Genomic DNA, 21114 nt, shown 5'->3' with positions numbered 1-21114 from the left:
CTTTTCCGCCTCCGTGCTGACAAGAGGGGAGTTCCCCAACCTGCAGGGATGGTGCCGGTTGTTCCTCCCCAGGTGCAGCACCTTGCACTTGTCTGTGTTGAAACCCATCCTATTCTCGTCCGTTCACCCCTGTAACCTGCCTAGGTCTGATTGTAGCCTGTTGCTTCCTTCCAATGTACCCACGTCCCCCCACATCTTAGTGTCATCAGCAAATTTGAACAGGGTGCTTTTTACCCCCTCGTCCAAATCGCTGATGAAGATGTTGAACAGTGCCGGCCCAAGGACTGATCCCTGGGGGACCCCACTTCCCATGTCCCTCCAGGATGAGAAGGACCCATCCACTACCACCCTCTGGGTGTGGCCCTCCCGCCAGTTGGCGACCCAATTAACTGTGTGGGTATCGACACCACAGCTCCCAGTTTCTTAATGAGAACAGGGTGAGAGACAGTGTCGATAGCCTTCCGGAAGTCCAGGAAGACGATGTCCACTGCTACCCCTGCGTCTAATGATCTGGTGATCTGATCGTAAAAGGCCACCAGGTTGGTCTGACAGGACCTGCCACTGATGAACCCGTGCTGGTTGCCCCTAAGCATGTGGTCCCCTCCTGGCCCCTCCTGGATGTGTGCCAGCATAATTTTCTCGAACAGCTTGCCTAGGATCGAGGTGAGACTAACCAGCCTATAGTTTCCCGGGTCCTCCTTCCTGCCTTTTTTGAAGATGGGGACCACGTTGGCCCTCTTCCAGTCCTCCGCTACCTCACCAGAGCACCACGAGTGCTCGTAAAGTTGTGCCAGGGGACTTGCAATGACCTCGGCCAGTTCCTTTAGAACTCTAGGGTGGAGATCATCCGGGCCGGCTGACTTGAATACATCCAGCCCCTCCAGAAGCTCCCTAACTAAATCCTCGCTAACCCGTGGCCCAGATGTGCCTCCTCCGGGGCCCGAGGGGGGCCCAGCAGGGAGGTGGCTGTCCTGGTCCCTACTTAGGAAGATGGAGGCAAAGAAATCATTAAACATGGTCGTCACACCAGACGGCAAAGCTAACAAGTTTCCCAACGCGTCCTGCAAGGGCCCTATGTTACCCGCGACCTTCTTTTTACCTCCTATGTATTTAAAAAAGGACTTCTTATTGTCCTTAATCTGGGAAGCTAGCCCCAGTTCCATCTCCGCCTTGGCCTTCCTAACTGCCCCCCTACACCCCCGAGCAACTGCAGAATAGTCCTCCCTGGTGATGACCCCTTCTTTCCATTGGGCGTAAGCCTCCTTTTTAGCAAGGAGACATTCCCGGATGCTTTTGGTGAGCCACGGAGGCTTGTGTGCTCTCCCTCTCCCTTTGATCCTCGTTGGCGTTACCTTCCTTTGGGCTTGCAGGATCGTCTCCTTAAGGAGCGACCACTCTCCTTGGACACCTGGCTCCCCTCCCCTCCGGGACCTCAGCGCTTCTCCAATTATCCTCCTTAGCTCGTTAAAGTTTGCCCTCTTAAAATCTGGGGCCACTGCATGCCTTTGCCACCTTGCGCTGGATGGTGAATCCCAGCAGGCGATGATCGCTGTCACCCAGGGGGTCGAGCACCCGCAGCCCCCGCACCAGGTCATCACCCGTGGCCAGCAGCAGGTCCAACAAGGCGTCCCCCCCAGTGGGGCTGTGCACCTCCTGGGTTAGATGGAGGTCCTGGACTCTGTCTAGGAACCTATAGCCAGGACTGTGGCAGGGAGGATGGGGGATCCCCTTCTGTGACCCCCCACCCCACCCCACCCCGCCCCCCGGCCACACAGTGCCCACAGGATGCTCTCAAGGGTGGCAGAGAAGGATTTTATTGTGCATGGTGCCCAGGGAGATGCTAGAGAAAAGGGTGGGGGGAGCAGGCAACCATGGCTCCAACCTACACAAAGCAGCCAGCTCAGAGCCCCGGAAGCAGGCCTGGATCCTGGCACCCAGGCTGGGCACCCCCAGAGCACCCAGCTGGAGGATGAGGGAGAGGCAGCAGGTTCAGGTGCTCATGGCGCCCGGGCCACAAGCTCCAGGTCAATGGACTTGCCTGGCACCAGCACAATGCGGGACAGGGGCTGCACCTCCCTGCCACTGGGGTCCGGGCGCAGCTCATAGCTCTGGATGATCTGGGGGTGAAGGGTTAAGAGCCAAAGTCGCTGGGTAGGCTGGGGGGAGGGGTCCGTGCCCCCCCGCCCTCCCAAACCCTCCCCAGGCTCTGCCCTCCCCCGTCATCCCAGCTCTGCCAGCCCTGCCTATCCCTATGCCCAGCCCGTTGGCAGCTGTGAATGCACACACGTGTGCCACCATTCACAGGGATATGTGAACACGTAGGCACGCATACAAAGGCATTCATATGTGCACATACATGTGAGCACACACACACAAGCACACTTGCATGCATGTGTCCACTTGTGAATGTGCACACATGCATGTGACTGTTCACGGACACGTGAACGTTCAGGCATGCATGCAAATGCATTCATGCGTACACACCCATACATGTGTACACTTGTGAACACAAACATGCATGTGAACACATTCCCTTGCACACACGTACATGTGAACACACATGTATCTGAACACATTCTCAAGCACACACGTGTGTGAACACCCACACATATGCAAGCACATTCATACACATGTGAATGTGCAGACATGCACGTGACCATTCCTGGCTGCATCTGAATGCACACACATGCATGCAAATACATTTACATGCATGCACACACATGTGAATGCACAGATATATGCAGAGATGACTGTAGCAGGGTGCAGGGCCCTAGGCAAATCAGCCAGTGTGGGGCCCAGATGCAGCGGTGGTGGTGGTGTGGGAGGGGAGGGGAGGGGAGAGGGGCAAACTGGCCGGATGCGAAGCCAGCCTGGCTCCATGGGGCCCACCAAAGCATGGGGCAGTCACCTCGATTCACCCCCCTAAAGACGGCCCCGGACATATGTGAGCACATTCACATGCACATGCACATGTGAATACACACACACGCAACTATTCACATGCCTGTGTGAACTCACACAAGGTACACATCCATGCATCCATATGTGAATGCATGCACACACAGGCAGCCATTCATAGATTTCATAGACATTAGGGCTGGAAGGGACCCCGGAGGTTCATCGAGCCCAGCCCCCCGCCCGAAGGGCAGGAAGTCAGCTGGGGTTGTAGGATCCCAGCAAGATAAGCATCCAATTTGCTCTTGAAGGTGTTCAGTGTAGGTGCTTGAACCACCTCCGATGCCAGACTGTTCCAGACCTTGGGGGCTCGGACTGAAGAAGTTCTTCTTTATGTCCAGCCTGAAACGGTCTCGCAGGAGTTTGTGACCGTTCGACCTCGTCATCCCTTGGGATGCTCTGGTGAACAAATGTTCCCCCAGATGCTGGTGAGCACCCTGATAAATTTATAGGTGGCCACCAGATCACCCCTGAGCCTGCGCTTTTCCAAGCTGAATAGCCCCATGGCTCTCAGCCTCTCATCATAAGGTCTGTTTTCCTGACCTCTGATCATGTGTGTGGCTCTCCTCTGCATCGCATTGCAGGCTCATGTTCATCTTGTGCCTTCAATGCGATGTAGCAGCTAGTAAAGTGACCAAAAAGCTGGCTTGCATCCATAGATGCTTCTCAAGCAAATCCTGGGACATCGTTCTCCCCTTGTACTCGGCCTTGGTGAGGCCGCAGCTGGAGTACTGCGTCCAGTTTTGGGCTCCACAATTCAAAAAGGATGTGGAGAAACTTGAGAGAGTCCAGAGGCATATGTGAATGCATACGTGCACACATCCGGACACATACATGTGCATGCCAACACATTCACATGCCCACACATGCTACCACAAATGTATATGTGGACGCACCCCCCCACTCACCCGTGCTAGGGCCAGGTGCATCTCCAGCTCAGCGATGCGGCGGCCGACACAGCCGCGGGTGCCGTAGCCAAAGGGGATGGAGCTGAAGGGGTGGTGGGGGGCGGCCCCGGCCCGGAGCCAGCGCTGAGGCAGGAAGTGCTCAGGCTCCGGGAAGCTGCGCTCATCCCGGGACAAGGTGAAGTGGGCGAAGCTGATGAGCGTCTGGAGGGACATGGAGCCGGCAGGGTGTCCTCAGTGCCCACCCCACCCCTCCCCTCCCCTCCCAGCCTGGGCCCACTCCAGGAGCAGTGGCACAGCTCCAGCCTGGGGTGCAGCCAGCGCCTCTGGGGAGGACTTCAACCCCTTGACACGTGGGGCAGGAGCGGGGATAGGGGCAAGCAGCAGCCCAGGGGAAACCCCCGCCCAGGAGGCTCTCAACAAAGTGACACAAGCTCCCTGTGGGGCCCCAGCCCCTGACCCAACTAAATCAGCTGCTCCCCACTATAGCAGTGCCCTTCAGCCTCATGGACCTGGTCCCAGCCCTGTAGACTCACCCCCTTGGGGAAAAGATAGCCCCCGACAATGATGTCCTTCTCCACGGCCACGCGAGAGTTGACCTGGACCACGGGGTAGAGCCTGGGGGAGAGGAGAGGAGAGGAGGGAGCTGGGCCTCCAGCCATCAGGTCTTGGAGGGGAGGCCATGGGCACAGCCATGGCAGCTGAGCACCCGTGGGGCTCACGCCGCAGCCTCCCCCCTCTGCCTATCACTAGGGAATCGGGGCCCTGGGCATGGACCAACCAGGGACTTGAACCCGCGTCTTGCCAGCCCTGGCCAAGGGCATCCAGCCCCCACCTGAGTGTCTCCTTGATGATGGCCTTGAGCAGTGGCATCTGGGCCAAATGGGGGACATCGGGGACCTGCCCCCCGACAACACCGGTCACCTCGCGGTGAAGGTCGGCCTGGGCCTGCGGGTCCCGGGCCAGGTGGTACAGAGCCCACGACAGCGTGTTGGATGTCTGGGTGGGGGGTGGGGGGAGGTGTGAGTGATCAGGGGAGCCCCAGGTAGCCCTGTCCTGACCCCCATCTCCCCCCAACCCAGCGCTTGGCACCTGGCAGAGCAGGAGGGAAACAGGCGGGGCAGGCAGAGCCGTACTGGGACCAGGTACCCTCCCTTCCAAATGCAGCCCAGCCTAGGTCTGGTCCCAGGGCCAGGGCCCCAGGGGTCCCCCATCCCCCCTGGGCCCAGCCTGGCTTGGGGAGGGGGTCACGGGGGGTCCCCGGGGCCGCACCGTGTCCACGCCGGCCAGCAGCAGCTCAGCCACGCTGCCGTAGACCTGTGTGGGCGTGAGGTGGCCGCAGGCCAGCAGGTAGCTCAGGTAGCCGGAGGCCTCCTGGCCCCGCTCCTGCTGCGCCGCCAGCTCCTCCATCCTGCGGTCGATCAGCTGCTTGCCTGTGGGCCCAGGGGTGAGCGGCAGGAGGGAAACCGAGGCAGGGGCAGGCAGGGCCCAGCTGGAAGCAGAGCCCCCCACCCTACTCATGCCGGTCCCCTCCAGCCAGGACCCCCCAGGCAGTCAGATCCCCGGAGTCCCCCAGCCCCCACCCAGGGCCTGGGGGGGTTCCCCTCCCTCCGCAGCAGGGGCACGGTCTGGGCCTGGGCTAGGGTTAGGGTTTGGATGGGGTGATCCTGCCTCGGGCTGGATGCGACCCCACCGCTCCCCTTGCCCCTGGGCCTACGACCCAGCCTCCCCCGCGCCGGCACGGACCGAAGGCGAAGATGGTGTCCCAGCTGCGCAGGTAGCGGTCCCAGAAGGGCAGCAGCGGCCGGGTCCAGGCGGGCAGGGCCGTGACGAAGACGGAGTCGCGGAACATGCAGCCGATGGCGTCGATGAAGCGCTGGGTCTCAGGTGGCACCTGCGGCTCCAGGCACCCGATGCGGGTCTCGAACAGGATGCTGGCGATGCCTGGGGGGAGAAGGGAGGGGCTGGGACGGGCAGGGCCGCGGGGTGATGGCCAGCAGGGCCCCCAAGCCCGGCCCCGGCCCCGCACCGACCCTCCAAGGCGAAGCGGTAGAGCAGGCTGGCCACGTCGCCCAAGCCCTGGCCCGAGGGGCTGCCGCGCCGCTCGGCCTCCAGCCGCCCCAGCAGGTCGGATGTCACGGCGTTGAGGGTCCCGGCGTAGAGCATGGCCTCCGTCGGCTTCAGCATCCGCCGGTTCAGCACCTGGCGCAGCCGGTGCCAGCGCTCCCCATCCCTGCACGGGGCACGAGCATCAGACTGAGCCGCACCCTCGGCAGCCCCCCCGCGCCTGGACGGAGATGAGCCCTAGTGTAGACGGGGCTCCGCTGCAGGTGGTGTGTGCACTGCATCTGCAGCAGTGGGGTGCACCACAGTGCCCGAGGGCCATAGTGTAGACAAGGCCTGGGCACCCTGTGCCCACCCTCAGCTGGGGGGCTGGGAGCCAGCAGAGAGGCACCCTCCCTGCCTGGGCAGCCTGCGTGGGTTGGGGGGCGGAGGGGAGCCATGGCACTCACTCGGTGAGCGGGCCGTAGGCCTGGCCCCGCAGGTCCCGGTGCTCCTTCCACAGCGCCATGTCGCAGCGGGTAGGGAAGCGCCCCTCCTGCCGCAGCACACACTCCAGCAGCTCGGGGCAGGCCACGTTCACGGTCACGTAGGGGCCCATGTGCTGCTTCCACAGGCTGCCGTAGCGCTGCTTGAAGATCCCCTGGGGAGGTGGGCACTGTGAGATGCTGCCTGGCCACCTTGGCCTGCGATCCGGGCACCGGGTGCCTCAGCTGGGGACTGGGAGCCTCCGGGGCAGGAGCACAGCCCCAGTGCTTCTGGGAGGGAGGGGAGGCTTTAACTGCTTGGGCAGTGCAGAGGGGCCTTCCCAAATCCAGCCTTAACCTGCCTGGCTGCAGCCTCCAGCCCTCGAACCCTGCCCCCTCTGGGCACCTTTGTGGGCACCCCCCACCCTGGGCAGCAGGAGAGAAGCTGCTCTCGCTCCCCGCGCAGCCCCCACATCCCCCCTGCAGCCCCTTCCCCCCAGCAGAACATGCCCGGGTCCCTCAGCCTCTCCCTGCATGACTTGCCCTTGACCCTACCACAGCCTCTGCCCCCTCCAACGTCTCCACCAGCTTGTTACCACACGGAGCCCGGAGCTGCCTGCAGACGAGGCCTGGCCAGTACCGAGCAGTCACTGCCACCACCCCCGTGTCCTGCACCCACTGCTTCTATCGCTGGGCCCCAGAAGCACGTGGGCCTTGTGCATAGTGGCCCCCCTGCCGGCCCCCGACGCCCCAGGCAGGTCTCCGAGGTCCTTCTCACCCCCCGGGGCCACTGCCGTGTTTGGATGTTCAACGATGGCTCCCTCACTTGCGAGCGCAGCGCTCCATCCTGTCAGGCCCAGCTCAGCTTCCCATCCCTGCCTGGCCCCCGCACCCTGCCCTGTCCTCCAACGCATTCCCCAGCCTTTCTGGGACATCGCTGCGAACTTTCTCCAAGAGCCTCCCATGCCGGCAGTATCCACACCAAACGGGCGCTGGCAGGACTCGGCTCCCAACTGGCATCAGAGATAGAGATGGAGCCAGTGCCACGTGCTTTGTGGCTGCTCGGGGACTCTCCTCCTCCAGGTCTCTCCCAGGGCTGAGCCAGCAGCTGCCTGGGCATGGTGGTGAGGCTGGTCTGGTCCACGGTTCCCACGTCACTCTCTCGGTCCAGCTGAGGCCAGAAGCTAAGTGCCGCAACCCCAGGCCCAGCCCCCTCCAGCTGTCAGCCTCGTGCTCCGTCCCACTCCAAAGCCGGCCGCGTTTCCCCGGCAAGTGAGCAGTCTTGGGGGAGCGAGGGCTGCGGGACAGCCCCCGGAGCCCAGGGCAGCCCCTGCTTACCTGCAGGTCATGCATGTGCAGCAGGTACCCTCGCAGCAAGTACCAGTACAGGCATCTCAGGACACTGGGTCCGGGCAGCTCCTCCAGGGACTTCAGTCTCCCAGGCACTGTGGTAGCCACCGTGGCCTTGGCCTGGGCCCAGCCGGGCCCCTGGGCTCTGGCCCGCAGGAATGTACAGAGCTGCCGCTGCAGGGACATCATGGCTGCTGCTCGGATCCTGCTCTCCACAAGCCAACACAGGAAAGGCTTCTCCAAGGCAGTGCCAACTTCCCTTCGGCTGGCCCAGACCTGGCTGTGCGCCTGGGCTGGAGGGGAGCCATGGTGGGAGGGTGCTAGGCCCCCACTGGGAACGCAGGGTGGTGCAGGGGTGTCTCCAGAAGTGGGGAGCAGAGATCCCACAGGGCCCCGGGGGCAGGGCAGCAGGCGAAGCGGAAGCGCCTCCTCCTAGGGAAACCAGAGACGTGGATCAAGGTAACTGCTTGATGCCACGCAGGCTGGGAAGAACCGGTACGGCATGTCTGTCTGGCCCCTGTTCAGGCTGGCTCTGGGAGGATGGATTTTGCACCCCACCTGGGGCCTGTCCCAGCTGCAAACCACAGCCCCAGGGCAGAGGCCCAAGGACCAGAGCCCCACAAAATGGGCAGATAATGCAGGCTGGCTAGGTGCCTAATGAAACAGGCCCAACTGCATGGAGGCCTCTATGAGGGGGCATTAAGGCCCTGACCCTCCCACCACAGGGTCCCACTCCAGCACTTGCCCAGGGCACAGCCACTTGGGCCAGAAGCACGGGATCCCGGTTCAGAGCTGCCCAGAGGACCATGGGACACAATCCCACCAGCCTGGGCCCCAGAGGCAGAGCCAGGTCAACAGAGGGTCCCCCCAGTCCAGACCCCTTGCCCAAGCACCCACACAAGCACACAGACACTGGAAAACGGTTTAAACTGGCAGGCGTGGGGCAAGGTCTGAGACAAGGTCCTCAGCTGCCCTCCTCCGAGCCCTGCCGGGACCCCCAGGCTGCGCAAGACACACCTGCCCCAGCCGGGCTCTGCGCCTGGTCCCTTCCACACCCCCCCCACACAGCACTGCCCGCTCGGCCCACAGGGATGTGTCCACAGCTTCCTCTGTGCCAGGCTCTTCCATACCGGAGGCAAGGACTTGTGCTGAACTCACAGGCTCAAGCTCCTTTCAGGTCATCCAGCCCAGGGCTTGGCAGCTGGCTCTGGGCAGAGGTAAGTCCCGCAGGCCAGCAGCTCGCAACCCTGGCAGGCTGGGGTGGCCCCTGGATTTGGCATGTCATGGTTAGCAGGAGCTTGAGGCCATGTGGAGGTAGGAAGAGAAGAGATCTGGGCCTGGGCCTGTGCCCGCGGTCATGCCAGTTCCCCAGGGCCGGCTGCAGCTCAAGGTGCCAAGGCCCCAACATCTGTGATGGCCCCGGGGGGATCTGCCTTGTGCAGCATAAAGTGCCCCTGCACCTGCGCAGCACTGAGCTGGTCTGAGACAGCCAGGGCCCGGTCGGCGAAGTGCTCAGCCGCTGCCCGCGACTGCTCGGGGTAGAAGCGCTGGAACATGTGGGTGAGCTGCCAGCGCGAGCAGGGCCCCACGTACTGCTTCAGGTCCACGCGCCCTGGCCGCACCAGCGCCGGGTCCAGCCTGAGAAAGGAGATGGGCATGGGGGGGCCGTTACAAGGGTGGCACGGGTGCAGCCTCCTGCCCCAGCCATAGGCAAGGACTCTGTAGTCCCTTCCCCAAGGCAAAGCAGGTGCCCACAGAGCCCAGCTGTGCCCCTCCCTGGTCAGCCCCTTCCCCCACAACACACGGCAGGGAAGAAAGGGGGACTCTTGCTCCTGGGGGTCCTGGCTTGAAGGGGAGAGGGGCTTCTGCAGAGCTGGCAAGACCTTGGAGGGAACAGGTGATGGCTCCACCCCACCCGCTTTGCAGCCCAGGGGATGAGCTGCTTCTGCTGGGGTGGGATGCCCATGGAGACACGTGTCCAGACAGCCATGGCACTGGTGCAGACACAGCTACTTGTGTGATGCAGCATAGACATTGGAAGGACAATGCCGACCTCAGGGCTCGTAGCAGCAGGCACCGAACCAGGCAACAGCCTGGAACCCACCGTGGGGAGGAGCAGGGGACCCAGCAGGTGCTGCCTCACCCAAGAGCTTTCGAGGTGCTTGGCCTTCCTTCCCCTATGACCTTGGACCCCCGTCCCCCTCCCTCTCCTCAGCTCTGACCTGTCAGCGTGGTTCGTGGTCATGAAGACAATCCTGGCCTCGGTGGAGGCCACACCGTCCAGCGCGTTGAGGAGACCGCTGAAGGTGAGCCGGCCCATGCCCTGGTACGCTGTCGGGTCTTGGGGAGACAACAACTCAGGCTGAGGCCAGACCCCCGCAGTACCCTGATTTCCCCACCCTGCCCTCAGCTGCAGTCACCCATGCCCCTGCCTGGGGTAAGGAGGGCAAATGTCTCCCCTCCTGCATGTCTGACACTGGGGCTCCTTCTGTGCAGGCCACACAGGGGGCCCAGGCCCTTTCCATGGGTGGTGCAGGGCAGGAAGCCAGGCTGGCGTCCAGGTGGGTTTGTGCACCCAGAGGTGTCTGGCGGCCTCACGTCACAACAGGCTGGACCAGGGACCTAGAGGCAGCCTCAGACCACACAGGCACCAGGATCACCCAGTGTTTTGGGTCCAGCGGCCTGGACACAGTCACCCGCCCTCTGCCCAGAGCAATGCCCAGTGCCTGCAGCAGCCCCTCACTTTCAGCAGCCAGGTCCCGGCTGACGAAGGCAGCATCCACGTCCTCCAGCAGCACAATGCTCTGCTGTGGGGCTGCGCTAAGCAGGTGGTTGAGGCGGTCGTCAGACAGACTCCGGTCACTCAGGCTCAGCAGGCAGATGCTGTACTGCAGCTCCCCGGCCAGGGCTGTGCTGTGCAGGGACGTGCAGCAAGGTGAGACACGTGCCAGGGATCCCCACCCCCCGAGACCCACAGGAGAGGTCCTTCCTGCCCCACAGCCCAGAGGTACCTCATATGCCCAGCAGCAGACAGAGGGCCAGCCTCTGGCCTTTCCAACCCCCACACCAAGCTGCTGTGAAGCCCCTCAAACCTCCTTCCTCTACAGGCCTCAGGGGACCTCTTAGCAGCATCCCCCACACTTGGAAGCCAGAGGGAGCAAGTGACTTACATGAAGCTGCTCTTCCCGCAGCCTGGAGGCCCATAGAGCAGGTAGCCACGTCTGTAGGGGATCCCTGGCAGGGTGTGGAAGGGATTTAGGAGCCGGAGCCAGGCCTCAAGCAGCCCTGACCCTGCTGCAGTCGCACCCGATGGACGAGGATGGCACCACTCCCCATGGCCTCGTGCTCCAGCGAGGGGACCGACTACGTGACTCTAGCACTACGGCAGGAGCCGTTAGGGGCAGTGCTCTCCAGGGAAGGGGCCTAGGGAACCGGGATGGGATACATCCATGGCAGGAGTCAGGAGAGCAAATGCACAGCACCCCACAGAGCCACAAGGTCCCTGAATGGAGTCTTCTCCATCCCAGGAGACCTGGGGCCAGAAAAGAACAGAGCCAGGCCACGACCAGCCCAGGGGTGTTGGGAGGTCTTGGAGCCCTGAGAGGTGAGGCAGGGGTGGGCGGCACCTTGCCTCGATCGCTGTACCACTGGGGGCTGGCGATGAACTCCTGCACATCCCGCACGATCCGCTCCGCGATGCCCTCATCCAGCACCACTGAGGCGAGCGGCCGGCGCCGGCGCGGGAACCCGAACGGCCGCCACTCGGCCCCCATCGCTGTGTACATCACCGTCTTCCCCTCTTGCTGCTGCAGAGCCAGCTCCCGGGCTGTAGGGAGGGAGGGAGGGTTGATGGTGACAGAGGGCAGCAGGAAAGGAGCGGGCAGGGGCAGGTAGGTCCCCTTGCCTTCCTGAAGAATGCTGAAGAAGATGTCACGGTTGGTGCCCAGCGCAGTGAAGGTGACTGACTCCCAGGGCGTCCCTGTGTGCAGGTCGATCATCTGCTTCTCGCGGTTGCGCTCCACGCGGATCCACTTTCTTCTGTACCTGGTTGGGGGGGAAGAGGGGACAGGGGATGAGACTGTTGGGTTGTAAGAGGGGAGCTGGGACCTGACTGCCAGGGGTCTCAGGGCCGTATGAAGGATGCCTGCCCATGCAGTGAATCGCTTGTGGCTTCCTGGCCACTTCAAGGGTGAGGACCCAATTCCTGGGGCTCACGTCCCACCGGGCTGGTGCTGGCACAACCCTGCCCAGCCCAAAGCCCAGCCACAGAAAGAGCTATGGTGCCTCCAGGCTTTGGGTAACTCCCTGGGGACCCGCCCGGCCCATGGCCCCAGGCCCCACAGCTGGGTCCTGTCACACTGGAACCCAGTTGTGACCACTGAAGAGTCACAACCCAGGGCAGAGCAAAGATGGGGGTTGTTAGGGTAGCTTGTCTCGTTTCATGCTTTAAAATTGCATCTGTTGATAGAGTGGTGGTGAATTACAATATTATTTAAAGTTTTCTTTTATATTCAGCCTAAAGTTCTGAATAGCCTCATTGTTATCTGCACTTTTCATTTTGCTGGTGTCTGCAAGATCAGCTGGCCTTGCCTCTTGCAAGGAGCTCGTGGCTTTGAGTTTGCTCCCATAGTGTTTCTTTCCTTTTCTATCACTGTGAGAAGTTTTTCTAACACAACATAGTAATAGTTTTGTTACTAGCTCAAATGAACTGAACTTGGCACTAACCAGTCGAATCAGAGGGATGAAATGATTGGATGTGTTAATGAAAGGGGAGAAGGGAGACCAACGGACAATGCCCAAAGTAGGCCACCAGAAAAAAGCCAGATTAAGAGGCGTGCTCATGATGGGTCTGTGGAACAAAGGAATATGCTGAGGGAATAAAATATGGACAACATTTCATAGATTTCATAGACATTTGGGCTGGAAGGGACCCTGGAGGATCATCGAGTTCAGCCCCCTGCCCCAGGGGCAGGAAGTCAGCAGGGATCATAGGATCCCAGCAAGATAAACATCCAAATGTATCTTGAAGGCATTCAAAGTGAGTGCTTGAACCACCTCCAGCGGGCATCTATTCCAAACCTTGGGGGCTCGGACAGCAAAGAAGTAATTTCTTATGTCCAGCCTGACATAAGGGAGGAACAACCAGCACCATACCTACAGGTTGGGGAACTCCCCTCTTGTCAGCACGGAGGCGGAAAGGGATCTGGGGGTCATCACTGACTCCAAGATGAACATGGGCCGGCAGTGTGGGGACGCGGTCAGGAAGGCCAACCGCACCTTGTCCTGCATCCACAGATGCATCTCGAGCAGGTCCAGGGAGGTGATCCTCCCCCTCTATGTGGCACTGGTCAGGCCGCAGCTGGAGTACTGCGTCCAGGTCTGGGCGCCGCACTTCAGGAGGGATGTGGACAACATGGAGAGGGCCCAGAGGAGGCCACTCGCATGGTCGGGGGCAGCAGGGCAGGCCCTACGAGGAGAGGTGACAGGACCTGAACCTGTTCAGCCTCCACAAGAGAAGGCTGAGGGGGATCTGGTGGCCTGTTATAAACTAGTCAGGGGGGACCAGCAGGCATTGGGAAGTCACTGTTCCCCCGAGCACTGCCAGGAGTGACCAGGAATAACGGTCACAAGCTGGCAGAGGGTAGATTTAGGTTAGATATCAGGAGGCACGACTTCACGGTCAGGGCGGCTAGGGTCTGGAACCAGCTTCCAAGAGAAGTGGTGCAGGCTCCTACCCTGGGGGTGTTTATGAGGAGGCTGGATGAACACCTTGCTGGGGTCGTTTGACCCCAGTACTCTCTCCCGCCATGGCAGGGGGTCGGACTAGATGATCTGCTCAGGTCCCTTCCGACCCTAGAAACTATGAAACTATGAGTCGGTCATGGCGGAGTTTGTGACCGTTCGACCTCATCATCCCTTGGGGCGCTCTGGTGAACAGACATTCCCCCAGATCCTGATGAGCACCCCAGTAAGCTTATAGGTGGCCACCAGATCATCTCTGAGCCTGCACTTCTGCAGGCTGAAAAGCCCCATGGCTCTCAGCCTCTTATCATAAGGTCTGTTTTCCTGCCCTCTGATCATGCGCGTGGCTCTCCTCTGCACCCTCTCAAGCTTCTCCACATCCTTTTTGAATGCTGACTGCAGAGAGACCAATCTGAAAGCAAGCAGTCATCAAAGGAGTGAAGTTAAAGAAAAGCATAAAAGGAGGCAGCAAGAAAGTAAAGTATGTCGTTGTCATCGACCGTCCCAGCCAACGAAGCACCCTTTTCTTCAGGAACTCACTGGCTTTCTTTTCTGTTGAGCAAAGTAACATCTGGGATTGGGTGAGACATTGTACTGAGTGCTTTTTCTCTCTCTGAATATAGAACCTGCTAAGATAATACTTGTTGTACTAATAAAGTTAGACTTTGACTTTAAGACACTGAGTTGTCTGTGTTCGTATTTCACGTTCCATTTAAGTGTTAATTGTGCTTTAGCAATCCCTAAGCACTATCTGGTGGACAGTGGTGTTAACAGGGTGGGGGCAGGTCAGGGCTTTCCTGGGAGGCTGAATCAGCTCTGAGCCACCCCCAGCCCACTTGGTCTGAGTGTGCTTCCCCTCATGGTGCTGCTGGGTCTCCACTCCTGCTCACTACATTGCCAGGCAGAAGATTCAGACCCTGGGGCACAAGCAACTCTGAGCATGGAGGGCATCCTCCCCCCCCGGGAACCCTCCAGCCCAACCCCCACACCCATGGGGCTGCCAGGAAGCAGCAGGGTCACATCCAGCCCAGGCAGGATCAGCCCCAGCCAAGCCTGCCCAGACAAACCCCATGTGTGACCTTGGAGCCACACGACACCATTGTCCCTGACTCAGCCCTAGGTATTGCCCCCAACCCTGCCCCTGTGAAAGCAGGGGAGCTGTAGCCGCCAATGTCCTGTTGCTGCCGGGGGGGGGGGGGTGTACGGGAGAGGGACCTCAGGAGGTCACATCTAGTCCAACCCCCTGTTCCAAGCAGGACCAGCCCCGACTACATCCTCCCAGCCAGGGCTTTGTCTACCTGGGTCCTCAAAACCTCCAAGGATGGAGACTCCCCCACCTCTCTGGGTAACCCATTCGTGTTTTACTACCCTCCTAATGAGAAAATTCTTCCTGATTTCATAGATTCATAGTCATTAGGACTGGAAGGGACCCTGAGGATCACTGAGTCCAGCCCCCTGCCCCAGGGGCAGGAAGTCAGCTAGGGTCAAAGGACCCCAGCAAGATAAGCATCCAAACGGTTCTTGAATGGGCCTGCACCACTTCTGGAGGGAGTCTATTCCAGACCTTGGGGGCTCGGACAGTAAAGAAATTTTTCCTTATGTCCAGCCTAAAATGGTCTTGAAGGAGTGTATGACCGTTAATCCTTATCCCTTGGGGTGCTCTGGTGAACAGATGTTCCCCCAGATCCTGGTGGTCACCCCTTTTATACTTATAGGCAGCCACCAGGTCTCCCCTGAGCCTGTGCTTTTCCGGGCTGAAGAGTCCCATTGCTCTCAGTCTCTCTTCATAAGGTCTGTCCTGCTGCCATCTGATCATGTGTGTAACTCTCCCCTGGACTCTCTCGAGCTTCTCCACATCCTTCTTTAATTGCAGAGCCCAGAATTGGATGCAGTACTCCAGCCACGGCCTCACCAAGGCCGTGTACAGCAGGAGGATGACATCCCAGGATTTACTTGAGAAGCACCTATGGATTTAAGCCAGAGTATTGTTTGCTTTACCAGATGCGACATCACATTGGTGGCTCATGTTCATCTTGTGGTCAGTCATGACCCCCCAAGTCTCTTTCAACCGTGGTGCTAGTGAGCGTAGCACTGCCGAGCCTATAAGCATGCTGCAGGTTTTTTCTCCCAAGCTGGAGTACCTTACATTTATCTATCTTGAACATCATCAGGTTTGTGTCGGCCCACTTACTAAGCTGATCCAGGTTAGCCTGGATCACTAGCCTGTCCTCAGGTGCTGATGCTACGCCCCAAAGTCTAGCATCGTCTGTGAACTTAGCCAGTGCACTTCTGACACCAATGTCCACATCACTGATAAAGATGTTAAAGATAACCAAGGACAGAGCCTTGGGGGACACCATTGGTCACAGAGCACCAAAATGATTCGCTACCATTGACCACTGCTCTCTGGGACCGACCGCGGAGCCAGTTTCCCAGCAATCAGACTGTGGTGAACCCAAGGCCACAGTTGGCCAATTTTTCCACGAGGAGGTCATGAGACGCCAGATCAAAGGCTTTTTTTAAAGTCCAGATATATGACATCAATCTCTTCTCCCTTGCCCAGGTGATACATCACCTGGTCACAGAAGCAGATGAGATTGGTCAGGCAAACCCGTGCTGGCTGTCCCTCAGGATGTTGCCTTTGGCCAGCTTATCCAGAAGGGACTCCTTGATAATTTTCTCCAGAATCTTACCAGGGATTGAGGTCAAGCTGATTGGCCTGTAATTCCCGGGATCTACTTTCCACCCTTTCTTGAAGATGGGTACCACATTGGCCTTCTTCCAGTCTTCAGGTACTTTACCGGAGCACCACAAATTTTTGAATATTTTTGCCAATGGTTGGGCTACGACACCTGCCAGCTTCTTGAGTACTCTAGGATGTAATCTGTAAGGATCGACTGACTTGATATAGTAAAGGATCACCTTGAGAGGCTGGACACCTTCAACACCAATGCAGGGTATAGATACACCCTCACCCTAGCTGCCCTGCATCTTGCTAGGCAGGGCAGTCCCATGGGACTGATGAAAGACCGACACAAAGAACCCATTGAGCAGATTGGCCTTTTCCTGAGTGTCGGTTTATCAGCTGTCCCGTTTGATTCAGCAGGGGCCCAATGTTACCCCTGCTTCTTTTCTGATACCCTACATATCTGAAAAAGGACTTTGTTATCCTTGATATATGTGGCCAGATGAAGCTCAGTTGCAGCCTTGGCTCTCCTGATCCACTCCCTGTAGGTATGGACCAGTGCTGAGTACTCCTCCTTGGTGGTACTTCCAGCCTGCCATCCTTTATAAGTCTCTCTTTTGAGGTGTAGGAGGTCCTCGAGTTCCCTTCTGAGCCAAGGGGGTTGCTGTGCCCTTTTGCTACCCATCCTCCGAGATGGGATGGCCATTGCTTGTGCTGTCAGGATCGTTCCCTTGAGGGCTCCTCTTGGACTTCTCTGCCTGTCGAGTCGTGGTCCCTTAGGGCCTCGACAACGAGCCTCCTGAGCTTGTCAGAGTCAGCTTTCCTAAAGTCAAGGACTTCTGCTTTGCTGACTGACTTGCCAGCTTTGCGATGGATAGTAAAGGTGATCAGCTCGTGGTTGCTGTTACCTAGCTTTCCATCGATTCTTAGGTCATCTCCTCTGGCCAGTACTAGCTCCAGTAATGCTTTACCTCTTGTCGGCCCATAAACTTCTTGGGTCACGGAGAGCTCATCCATGCAGATGAGGAAGCTTTGTGACCAATCGGATTTGGCTGAGTGCTCTTCCCTGTCCAGGTAGTTAAAAGTCTCCCACGACTAAGGTTCCTACTAAGGTGCGTGCGTGCGCGGCTGCACACAACTAAAAGTGTGGCCATGCACAGCCTTTTCAAGGCCGCGCACCAGGAGAGGAACTGACTGTCAGCTCCTAGGCAAGGTGGGGGTGGGAGCCTGGCGTGGGCTCCGCTGGCTCCAGGGAAGTGCTCTGCTCCCCCGTATCAGGGCTGGGGAGTGGAGCACTTCCTTGGAGCCGGTGGAGCCCGCGCCAAATCCCTTCCCTAGCCTCACCTCACCTTGGGGAGGAGGCTCCGCCGGCTCTGGGACACTGCTCTGGATTCATGGGCAACACTCGTGACATGAGTGCTTGTGCAACTGTGTCTGTCTTGGGGGGTGGGGGGAGGAACTACTGCAGGCCTGGCTGCTAAGCTACTGCATTACCAGTTACCAATCAATCATGATTCACGCTGGGACCTGCTCAATACACAGTAGCTAGCTACTAGTAGCTGTGGTGGGCCAGTAGGGGGCACTCCTGTGTTGAGCCACCCACCCCCCCTGCACCTGACCACCCTCCAGGCTCCCAGTGCCTCCCTGGGGCATCTCGTGTCTGGCTGACCCCCTTCCTGGAGCACACTCGCTAGCCTGGGGGTAACATAAGCTGCCACCACCCCAAGAAGGGACTCTCTCGGCCCTGTGTCCTCGGGGAAACACTGGCATAATAGTCATATGGGTACTCGACCCAGTACAGGCACTTGGGGCACTTCCCCAAGTTGGGGGCCAAAAAGTAGTTTCCCTTAGTCCGCAGACCTAAGGGGCCTCTCAGGCATAATTTAGACCCACCCCTCAGTAAGTCTCCTACACTGGTCACAAAGGAAGACTTTATTGGTTACAGGGATAGTGTGAAAATAGGGTACAGGATAGAGCAATATCATAGAAATCCGATAGAGCAAAACTGTCTGGCTGAGGTAGCCTTCTGATCACGCATCTGAGTTACTGCCAGCTAGATATCTAACCAGATCTCGAGTAGCTTACTCACAAGCGTCATCCCGAGGCTGTGGGAGAGCCCCTCTGGAGGCAGGCCACTCCCCGCTCATGAGCTATGGGGGAGAGAGCCAGTTTCAGATGGTAAACTCCTCTCTACATCTGAGTCCCCCGCATGGCTGCTGCCTCCTCCTCCTAGGCAGTCTTGACTTATATAGCTCCTGTGACCTCATTCACCTGGTCCAGTGGAGGCCAGCACCAGTTGGCTGTTGGCCAACCAATTTGAAATACATCACTAGTTGCCGGGCAGACTCTAGCCCACCAGGTAGATGCCCCCCACCCAGGTAGGTGATACCGGTCATGTAGGCAGAGGGAGCAGGTTTCCCCCCTCCCTGAGGACTGCGGCCAGCTCAGGTTTCATAGTTGGTCAGATAGGAAGGTGCAGATCAAGTCCGACCCCTGCCATGGCAGGAAAGAGTACTGGGGTCAAACAGCCCCAGCAAGATAATTGTCAAGCCTTGCCTTAAAAGACCCCCAGGGTAGGAGCCTGCACCACTTCTCTTGGTTCCAGACCCTAGCCGCCCTGACCGTGAAGTCGTGCCTCCTGATAGCTAGCCTAAACCTTCCCTCTGCCAGCTTGTGACCGTTACTCCTGGTCACTCCTGGCAGTGCTCAGGGGAACAGGGACTCCCCCAGTGCCTGCTGATCCCCTCTGACTAGTTTGTAACAGGCCACTAGATCCCCCTCAGCCTTCTCTTGTGGAGGCTGAACAGGTTCAGGTCCCGTCGCCTCTCCTCGTAGGGCCTGCCCTGCTGTCCCTGACCATGCGAGTGGCCTCCTCTGGACCCTCTCCATGCTGTCCACATCCCTCCTGAAGTGTGGCGCCCAGAACTGGACGCAGTGCTCCAGCTGCGGCCTGACCAGTGCCGCGTAGAGGGGGAGGATCGCCTCCCTGGACCTGCTCGAGATGCATCTGTGGATGCAGGACAAGGTGCGGTTGGCCTTCCTGACCGCGTCCCCACATTGCCGGCCCATGTTCATTTTGGCATCAACGATGACTCCAAGATCCTTTTCTGCTTCTGCCCTGACAAGAAGGGAGTTCCCCAGCCTGTGGGTATGGTGCCGGTTCTTCCTCCCCAGGTGCAGCACCTTGCACTTGTCAGTGTTGAATCCCATCCTATTCTCGTCTGCCCACCCCTGTAACCTGTTTAGGTCCGATTGCAGCCTATTCTTCCCTTCTAGCGTGCCCTCCCACAGCTTAGTGTCATCAGCAAATTTGAACAGGGTGCTTTTTACCCCCTTGTCCAAGTCCCTGATCAAGATGTTGAACAGTGCGGGCCCGAGGACCGAACCCTGGGGGACCCCACTGCCCGCGTCCCTCCAGGTCGAAAATGACCCATCCACCACCACTCTCTGGGTACGGCCCTCCATCAAGTTGGCGACCCATTTGACTGTGTAGGTGTTGACACCACAGCCCCCCAGTTTGGGTTGGAGCTGCCTGAGGAAACATCTCTGCCCTACAGCCATGAATAGATGGATCCTCCATGGATGTACCCAGCCCCTTGCTGGCCCCGGCTCTGCCCTCAGTCTCCAAACCCACCTGGGGCAACAAATCCCATACCTTAATGGTGCATTATGTCAAAAAGTCCTTTCCCTTGTTCATTTTAAACCCATCCCCTGCTCATTGCAACCAGTGCTCCTGCCTCTAGTGTCTGGGATGCGGGGAACAACAGCTCTCCGCCCCTTTGGTCCACAGTCCGCATGATGCCAGACCCCCATCCTCTTTCCTCTCAGGCCCAGCCTTTTTAGCCTCTCCTACTCTGGCAATGGCTCAAGGCCCCTGCTCATTTGGTTGCCCTTCTCTGGACCTTTTCTAATTCTTTTACATCCTTTTCTACTCCTATGGCAGCTCAGCTCTGCTTTCAGCCTCCACCACCTCTTACGGTGATAAATCCCACATGTTAATAACCCATTGCATGAAAAATATCCACCCTGCCAAGGCGCAGCCCTGCCCTTACCAGATGAAGTGGTTTCCTGGGCTGGGCATGAAGTCAAACCTGGTGGTGACACGCCCGCTCTCATGCTGCTGGTAGGAGGTCTCCACGCTGAGGTGCTGGGTGTGCCGGGCGTGGTGCGAGATCCAGCTCAGCAGCCACTGGTAGCTCTTGTCCTTGCTGGGCACCTCCAGCGTGATCATGTAGTGGCGCCGGAAAGCCACCAGCCCCACTTGGGCCCCTTTGCGAGCCAGTGCCAGGGCCGTGCCCACCCCTACCAGGCCAAAGCCTGCGCCGAAGTAGGGGTTGTCCTTGAGGGCTGCCACAAAGTCGGAGAAGGGCATGGCGGGGGCTAGGCGTGGCCTGCAGAAACACCGCAGTCCAGAGCCGAGACTGCTGGGGAAGAGAGGAGGGAAGCGGTGAGCCCGGGATAGCGAGCCCAGGATATGGGTACGGACGGGGGAGCTGGGTCTTGAGCCCACCCCGGACCCAGCCTCTACAGATGCCCAGCTGCTGTCCTGCCCCGAGGCCTCAGTCTGCAGCACGCCCGAGTACTGGGGGGCAGGAAGGACCCCCCCAAAGTAACTCCTTGATGCCTCTTGGGGGGCATTTGAGAGCCCCCAGCAGAGGCAGGACATGCTGCCATCGTGCCCTCACATCCCCTTACACGCTGCAGTCTCAGGCCCGGGGAGAGAGTCACAAGCACCACAGGCAGCAGTGCCCTGTTCTGGGGCCCAGCTTCCTTGTCCCCGTTATCAATGCTCATAACAGGCCAGCCCCCCCATAACCCCGCATAACAGGCCAGCCCCCCTTGGGGATCTCAGTCCCCCCACCCATAGCAGACCAGCCCCTCACCCCAGGAAGGCCCCAGCCCCCCTTGGGGTCTCAGCCCCACCCCTATTTAAAAGGTTTCAGGGCCC

The 21114-nt window shown here is 59.2% G+C and overlaps 2 protein-coding genes across 2 annotated transcripts; both read right to left on the bottom strand.

Moving 5' to 3' along the window:
- Window positions 1-1793: 1793 nt before the first annotated feature.
- On the bottom strand, window positions 1794-7927 carry LOC149867782 (sterol 26-hydroxylase, mitochondrial-like). The gene is made up of 9 exons (XM_090046156.1): window positions 7727-7927; window positions 6374-6564; window positions 5894-6093; window positions 5607-5804; window positions 5133-5293; window positions 4696-4859; window positions 4397-4478; window positions 3864-4064; window positions 1794-2117 (listed from the first exon to the last, which is right to left on the bottom strand). The coding sequence occupies exons 1-9, from the start codon at window positions 7925-7927 to the stop codon at window positions 1998-2000; spliced, it is 1518 nt and encodes a 505-aa protein (XP_089902282.1). The 3' UTR covers window positions 1794-1997.
- A 1196-nt stretch (window positions 7928-9123) lies between these two features.
- BCS1L (BCS1 ubiquinol-cytochrome c reductase complex chaperone) lies at window positions 9124-20986 on the bottom strand. The gene is made up of 7 exons (XM_090046155.1): window positions 20219-20986; window positions 11643-11782; window positions 11370-11564; window positions 10909-10972; window positions 10482-10651; window positions 9961-10078; window positions 9124-9376 (listed from the first exon to the last, which is right to left on the bottom strand). The coding sequence occupies exons 1-7, from the start codon at window positions 20830-20832 to the stop codon at window positions 9124-9126; spliced, it is 1554 nt and encodes a 517-aa protein (XP_089902281.1). The 5' UTR covers window positions 20833-20986.
- Between the last annotated feature and the right edge of the window lie 128 nt (window positions 20987-21114).

This window comes from Crocodylus siamensis, chromosome 4, assembly GCF_052110815.1.
Source record: "Crocodylus siamensis isolate JL-2025a chromosome 4, ASM5211081v1, whole genome shotgun sequence".
NCBI classification, from domain to species: Eukaryota; Metazoa; Chordata; order Crocodylia; family Crocodylidae; genus Crocodylus; species Crocodylus siamensis.
The sequence above is the reverse complement of the archived record's forward strand: the minus strand, read 5'-3'. Positions and strand labels throughout refer to the sequence as shown.

What these genes read in the sequence shown, in the direction of transcription:
- LOC149867782 (XM_090046156.1), bottom strand. Translation starts at nt 7,927, where the DNA reads ATGATGTCCCTGCAGCGGCAGCTCTGTACATTCCTGCGGGCCAGAGCC. An exon ending in GCCTACGGCCCGCTCACCGA is followed by an intron (nt 6,094 to 6,373) that starts GTGAGTGCCATG and finishes TGCCCCGTGCAG; the next exon opens with GGATGGGGAGCGCTGGCACC. An exon ending in GCTATCTTTTCCCCAAGGGG is followed by an intron (nt 4,065 to 4,396) that starts GTGAGTCTACAG and finishes ATGTCCCTCCAG; the next exon opens with ACGCTCATCAGCTTCGCCCA.
- BCS1L (XM_090046155.1), bottom strand. Translation starts at nt 20,832, where the DNA reads ATGTCCTGCCTCTGCTGGGGGCTCTCAAATGCCCCCCAAGAGGCATCA. An exon ending in TGCGGGAAGAGCAGCTTCAT is followed by an intron (nt 10,652 to 10,908) that starts GTAAGTCACTTG and finishes GTCCCTGCACAG; the next exon opens with CACAGCCCTGGCCGGGGAGC. An exon ending in CCGGGACCTGGCTGCTGAAA is followed by an intron (nt 10,079 to 10,481) that starts GTGAGGGGCTGC and finishes TGTCTCCCCAAG; the next exon opens with ACCCGACAGCGTACCAGGGC.